A 7,266-nucleotide genomic window follows, 5' to 3' on the forward strand; every position below is an offset into this window, starting at 1 on the left:
ACAATGTTTCCCTTTTTCCAGTCACCAGGGACTTCACCTGACTGCCATGACTTTTCAAATATCATGGAGAGGGGCTTGGCGACTACATCGGCCAATTCCCTCAGGACTCTGAGATGCATCTCATCAGGTCCCATGGACTTATGTGCATTCAGGTTCCTCAGGAGGTCACGAACCCGATCTTCTCCTACAGCAGGAGGGGTTTTGCCCTCCCGGTCCCCCTCATGCCATCCATCAACTCGGGAGGGGTGAGGAGAGAGGTTGCCAGTGAAGACTGAGGCAAAAAAGGTGTTGAGTACCTCAGCCTTCTCCTCATCTGCTGTTACCAGCTTGTGTGGTGTTATTATCAATGTTCCTTTAGGTTGTGCAGCTGAGTGACTCGTCCTTGTCTCCAGGCCTTGCAAAATTTTCGATTAAGGCACTATCTGTACTCCACTTTCATTAAAAAGAAGGTGCCTTATTAGCTGAAGTCTGATTTTTTTCTCATGTTTGTAAAGTTCCATTAAACCTTGCAAGATGGCACAGGCCAGGAAGTGAGAAAAAAAATCCTTTTGCATATGATTCTCCTGATGGAGTGTTTTACAGGTTGTTTTCCTTTGCTATTTTGAGAAATCATTCAATAACGCAGTGTGCATTTGGGTGTAATGAAAAGGCCTTGCACTTTATAAAGTACAAATCAGCCAGGTCATAGGGTGGACCTCACCAGGGAAGTTTTCACCAGGAAAGTGCAAATGGGACTGAGCACCCGAATTCTTGCTGAATTTTCACAGGAAGGAAGCAGCACACTGAATGAAGTAGTTTAAGAAAAAAAAAAAATCACTCTCAAAGAATGACAGTATTTTGGCATCTTGGAATAAAATTGTGCTTAAAATCTTCACCAATGGCTTTCCAAACTGGTTCCGACTAAAACTGAATTCACAACAGAAAGCCAAACTCTTGATAACTAACTGCTGGGGAAAAAAAAGTTTAATAGATCTGTCAGACATGGGATAATTGAGATGTTTATACCATTTTCTCTAGAAACTATATGGCCATACATTATATAGACTAAAAAAGGCTACTGAGTTACTAAGTTTTTGAAAAATTTCCCTCTTACCTTTTTCAGCTCCAGGTTATATCAAAACAAAACAGGAAGCTTGGGTTGTAAAAGCTGTTGAGAATCTTTGCCATAGGCATATGAGTGTGTCTTCTGAGATTAGAGAATCAAAGTTAATAAGCCTGACGATTTTAGCCTCCACCCCAGAGTGCTGAGTCTTTTTCCCCCGATCCCATGGCCTGGCATGAAAACAAGGCCAGAATAGTCCTGTGGTCTTGGAGAAAACTTCTTACTTGGTTTGTGGTTTATTCTATATTCTGTGGTATAGGGAAGAGGTAAAATAAGAGCCTTTTCACAAATAGACTGGAATGGTGTGGATGTTTATGCAAACAAAATGTGTTTTTTCTGTGCTTGCAATAATACAGGGTAATTTAAAAATGTTATTTAAGCTCTCTCTATATATAATTATTTTTTTAAATGTCTGAATGCGGCTATCCCACTTTTTTTTTAGTAGCCCCAAAGACTCCTCTTAAATAAATAATGTACGAAATAGTTTTTAGAAGGTTGGTGTCTGGTTTAAAGATATTCAGAGTTTAAGGACTCTGAATAGAGTCCATTTCTTCTGCTTGGGATAAATGGGAAAGCACAAGTCAGACTCTGAGCTGGTGGAGTAAGTGCCACTGGCTGCCCTGGTTATTGATCCTCTGCTGAAAAAGACACCGGTCGCTGGAGGTAACCATAGCCTGGCTCCCTGCAACACTGTCGGTTGCCCTGTCTACGCCTTAGGAATAATTGTTTGCAGTAAAAGGGTGATTTGTAAACCAGTGGTATGGTATTAACTTGCTTGTCCACGAGCTGCCAGAGGCTCTGACACTTGTTTCCTCCTTGAGATTGACTCATGAAGGGTGCCAAAACATGGCATGAGTTTCATTTGTGTGTGTCTGCATTTGTTGCTTGCATTCCTTGCCAGGTGGCCCCCATGCCCCCAAATATTCCTGTATTTCAGGGCATGACAGCACCCCTCAGTACTGGTGGGATGTGTGGGGGGGTTCACAAGGTTTATTTGTCTGATGCAAAGAAATTTCCAGACTAGAAGTGAAAGATCTGTAGCTGTTGTCCCTGTCACGAGGCCAGACCTTTCTGAGGTGCTGAAGCTGCGTGGGGGGGTTCAGGCAAGTTTGACTAATAGCCAGATTGTGTCATTATTGCTTCTTATTTTTAAAGCGTCCATAAACGTGCTGTTACCTCGCTGAAATGAGCAAAGGCTTAGTTCTCACTGAAGCAAATTAGCAGCTCAAATTTAGCCCTGCACTGCAAGAAGGTTATAAAAAGACATGAAGACGTGGGGGCAGAAGGATGAAAGCCCGAGGGAGGCGGTGAGGGCGTGTGTTCCTGCAGTCTGGTGCAGCATGGTTTCTCTTCCTTTTTCTGTCTTTAGCAATCAGACAGGCATTTGCTGCACCCAGTTTTGTGAGCAGGACAGGGAGCAGCGGGGTGCGGGTGAGCAGGGGCCGGGGTGGGAGACAGGGGGTCTGGGGGTGATGGTGCGGCTGAAGGGATGGGAGACCCTGCTCCTGATACCCTGTTTCCCTGCCTACACTGGTGGCTGGAGTCGCCGGTGCTGTCAGAGCAGAGTGATGGGCTGGCACAGGCAGGGCCAGACGCGCTGACCATCCCCACGGCTTGTCGGGAGCAAGACGAAGGACTAGCATCTCGCTGTGGAAAACAGCTCTGGAAGGCCGGTTGGTCTTTGCATCCTTTTATCTCTGTAGTAACCCGTTTAGCTGTTATACGGCATGCATAGCCTCGCAATATACGGTGTTGTACTGGGCGACCAGGCTTCGTTAGCATTTACCGCACAGTTTCATTCATTCATTATTAATTTGTTATTTGCATAAGTGCGTGCTGGTATTTCCCAGTTAAAAGAAGTGCTGCCTTGCAGGATCTCGTTGCAAAGCCCCTGCCTTAGTGTGGGCTCTTCCCCACCCTCTTGTCCCCGGCTCCAATGTGCAGCCCCCGCAGGCAGCTCCGGGTGCTGCTGGGTGGGCAGCGTGGCCTCCCTGATCTGTCAGGAGGTTCTGGTTCTGGCTTGTGCTGGCAGCTCTGTGGCTGGCGCTGGGGGCTGCCGTCTCGCCAATGCCCCCCTAAGGTTTGGGGGCTCCCCGGCCTGCCCCAGGCCCTTCTGCACAGTACCCATGCCTGGTGGCAGTGGCACTCCTGCCATGGTGTCACCACAGCTCTGCATCAGGGGTGCCACGTGCTCGGGGGAGCTCTGAATTGAGCAGAAGCTGAAGAAGGGGGGCAATGTCAAACGCAAACCCCACGTTAGCTTGATAAGCAGTGGGCTCCTTGCCCCGGCCAGGCTGAATCTCAAGCTGGTTATGACCTTTTTTTTTTTTTTTAAATTCAAATCACTTAAACCACACTTCTGGATCTCTTGCAGAAAGGTTTATTGTTCTCAGTACAGTTGTCATTAGCAACACACTAAGGTATGACTAATAGGTCTTTTTGGGGCGATGTCTATAAAAAAGGAAGTGGAAAGTAGTTAAGGTGAGCGAGGAGCCACGTGCCCTGTCTGCGCTCGCCAAGCTGCTGCAGGGTGCCAGGACTTGGCCACGCTCAGAGTCAGTAAAATCACTGAATTCACAGGAAGGAGCACCTCATGAGACTTTCTTTTGCCCTGGTCCCCATGTACGAGCTGTGCTTCCCTGCTGGTGTGCAGGCTGCAGGGTAGGTCTGTGAGCCAACCTGACTGGGGTCTGTGCTCAAGCTGTCACTGAAGCAGGAAAGAAACCTGGTTGCAGAAGTCACAGCTGCAGAGAGCTGAGAGGAAACCTTACTCATTGCGGGCAGCTAAATTAGTTGCACACACTGGATTAAATAAATTAGATGCACACAGTATTGTCAATGCTCAACATTGATTTCACTTCCACTGCACTCTTAAGAGACACCTTGATTTCTTTAATGTCTCTGCCTGGCACGGGAGGAAAGCAAATTGCCACCCTCTTTCCTTTGGCTGCCAGCTGTCGTGGGAAGCAGAAGAACCTGCATCCTACCACCTGGAAAATGTGTGCAGTGAGGCAGCATCGCTAGCAACTGTTCCTCACCGGCGCAGGCTTTCAGAGTGGGTGCAATGCCTTGCTGAACAAGGCATCCGCTCAAGGTGCCAAAGGCTGGTTTTTTATATTGGTGAAAGCGTTTTTTCTCCCCCAGACCACAGTGTTTGGTGGAGTCGGCAGTGAGTGGGAGATGCCAGGACTCCTACAGAAGAAGGGGTCTGTCCCGTTCTACTCCTCAGAAGAAGGGGTCTGTCCCATTCCAGCTGACAGTCGCACCTGCCCACTTGGTCCTGATTGCCATCTCCACGGAGGGACGCCTCTTCCCTGGGCTGCTAGGGTCTTCACTTCGTCCCTCTTCCCAGTGATGCGAATGAGTGTCTGAAAAGGAAACGCAGTCTAAAAAAAACCACCCCCCCAAAAAAAACTTTTAGAAAAGGTTAAAAGCAGAACCAGCTGGATTGCTGCAGGTGTGCTGCCCCCCCCGCCCCAAGGAGGGAGCTCGGGGCACCGTCGACTTGGCCAGTGGGGGCTGCCCCCTGTGCTGCACAGGCCCCTGCCTTGGGAAATTCAAGTGCTATAAATACAGCTCTCAACTCCTTGCAGGGTACTTTTGCATATTGTTTTTCTGAACAGATGCTCACATCCTTACGCGCAGCCACACTGCGTATCATGACCGTGAATCTCAATTCACCCTTATTTCCTGCAAATTTAGCCTTTAGTGTGGTGTTTTCAAGTTTCTTACATTACTTTAAAGGCCATAGTGAAAGGAGAGCGAGGAAAAAGGGCTGGGTATTCAGAAAGTGAAGGTAAACAGTGGCACGGAGAAAGAAGAAGTTCACTCCTCCTGGTGCAGATTTAAAAACTGAGGGGGAACACGAGGGCCACAGTGGCACCTGGCTGCTGGGCAGGAAAATATAAACTTAAGTCTAAGTTAGATGCTGAAAACAGGTTGTTAACCCATCCTGCATGCCAGCATTGCTACATTAGAAATAGGTTTATTCGAAATTTTGAATTAATCATTAAATGATTCTGCTTCCTGTTGTATTTAAACTTTGCACTTACGTGCAAAGGAACGTTCCCTCCTGGGATTTGTCCCATGGGAGGGGTGGGTACCTGAGGGTTTCCCTTCTCCTCCTAGTTGTTCCAGGACGCTCAGTCAGCAGGGCATTCGTGTTGTACCGATGGGGGCTTAATAGCAACGGAAGATGAAACATGATTTTAAACAGTATGTCTGTATTGATTATTTAACACAGAAGTGAGAGTTACGTCTTGTATCCTGGAAAACTGTCACTTCTCCAATAAAAACTCTTTGGCCACATCTGGAGAAAAAATGGCCAAGTCCTGAGTGGCCCCCACACTGGGACGAAGTCGTGGGCTCGGTGCCCAGGGAGGTGAGCTCGGTGGCCCACGTGTTCCATGGGTGGGGTGGACCCTGTCCTGCTGGCAGCTCAGCCAGCCGGAGCCCCACTCAGCCCCTGCCCCGGCACGGGAGAAGAGCACGGCCTCGGCTTCACCGAGTGCTGAGCATTCACCGTGCCCAGGAACCAGCGGTGGGCTCGGGGGGGGGGGGTCAGCAAACTGGAGTTTACGCAGGGACTCAGGAGTTATTACTTCTCTAGAAAACACTCCTATAGCTCTTCCCAGCAATGGGCCACCTGCTTGAGAACATTACCCCTTCCAAAATGCTCGTGGACCTTTCAAAGCCAGGTTTTCATTTGTGTCTTTTTACGCTGTTGTTTGGAGTAGGCTCCTCACATTCCGTGAATGGCTAATGTTACGTACCGTGTATGTATGTGTATATGAAGTACAGAACATTGAATTGCGTGGGTAAGCAGACCCACCCAGCTACACACGTATACAGTTCTATGCATGGTCTGTACATCACATCCATACTCGTACCCTCCCCTGGTAAGCTCGGCCCATACCTATCGTTAGGCAGGCTGTTGTTGTCTGCTCCTGCTGCCCGCTGTAGAAGTACAGGTGGAAGACTCTCTCCATTTTCCAGTCGGAGAGGAGCCGGCTGTTGGTGCCAAAGAGAACGCTGTGCCTCCCGGTGATGCTGCACAGCCAGATGGGCAGCCGGGGCGTCCTCAGCCTGGGGGACACCTGGGGAGAGGGGGGTGAAGCCTTGTGTTAGAGTCAGTCTTTGTCCCCAAGCCTTGGTGTCTGGTGTGTGGACATCAGGTACGGCCGCGGCCACCATCGAGCTCCTGCGGGCTCGCTCGGCCAGTTAGGAGGAGGCTGAGCATGGCCTGAGGGGAAACGGCTCATGGTCACGCTGTGAGGCAGCACAGCACAGGCCCTTTGCAAAATGGCAGCTGGTGTCCTGCTCTGTCATGAGCAGAGGAATGCCAGACTACCTGTGGCTTTGTTATTATGGTTATCATCATCATCATTGTTATCATCTTCATCATTTTTATCATCATCATCACCACCCATTTTTTAAACAGACAGTCGTGATTAGACTTTGCAAAATATTTTCCTATGGCTTTACGCCTTTTTTTTTCACTGGGTTAACAAGTGAGAATTTTTTCCTAAATCAAAAGTGGGAATAATAATAAAAGAAAACTTGAGAAATGAGGCTAACCTTACCTGTGTACAGGTGATGTTTCCAAAACTGAATTTTAACAGAGGAGTTGCTGTGCAGTTTAAATCTTCTTGGACCCTGTACGAGCAAGCGCAAAGCGTCAGGGTAGTGTCTGGATCGGTGCCCGAGGTGATTGCTGTCCATCACTGTCTGATTAATAGGAGAGGGGGAAGAAATTCCATAGACTCCTTTATTTCTCCTTGCTGTTGGCACAGCAGTGGGATCCTGACACAGCAGTTTTATGCTCAGCTGGAGCTCTTGCACTTCAGCTCTGTTGCTGTTAAAATTCGAATCTGGGGTCAGATTCAAACCCTCTGCAGATGGAGCCGGGATTTCCCGTGGCACAGTTACTGCCAAAAGGTCTCCCTTACACCAGGCATAGCCTGAATACAACTGTTTGAAATAGGAGGGCAATTTTTCACTAAATAGCTATCACAGTGTCACGTTAGTGTGAGCCATGTTTCATATTGGTATAAATATTCCCCTGTACCTTCCCAAAGCATCTTTACCCAAATCTACTTACATCGGGTTTACAAAGACCCTATCAGTTACCTCTGCCAGGATCGTCTCTGGCAGAGTTCTCCTGT

The 7,266-nt window shown here is 48.3% G+C and overlaps 1 protein-coding gene across 1 annotated transcript in view; it reads right to left on the reverse strand.

Annotated features, from left to right (window-relative positions):
• Nucleotides 1-4,327: 4,327 nt before the first annotated feature.
• The window catches only part of MINDY4B (MINDY family member 4B), an 8,627-nt gene continuing 5,688 nt past the window's right edge, over nucleotides 4,328-7,266 (reverse strand). The window contains 4 exon segments of the mRNA XM_035890038.1: nucleotides 4,328-4,470; nucleotides 6,018-6,224; nucleotides 6,227-6,344; nucleotides 6,685-6,757. Of these exon segments, the coding sequence (XP_035745931.1) occupies nucleotides 4,328-4,470; nucleotides 6,018-6,224; nucleotides 6,227-6,344; nucleotides 6,685-6,757 (541 nt within the window).

Source organism: Egretta garzetta, unplaced genomic scaffold (genome assembly GCF_000687185.1).
Source record: "Egretta garzetta isolate BGI_Z169 unplaced genomic scaffold, ASM68718v1 scaffold172, whole genome shotgun sequence".
Lineage (NCBI taxonomy): Eukaryota > Metazoa > Chordata > Aves > Pelecaniformes > Ardeidae > Egretta > Egretta garzetta.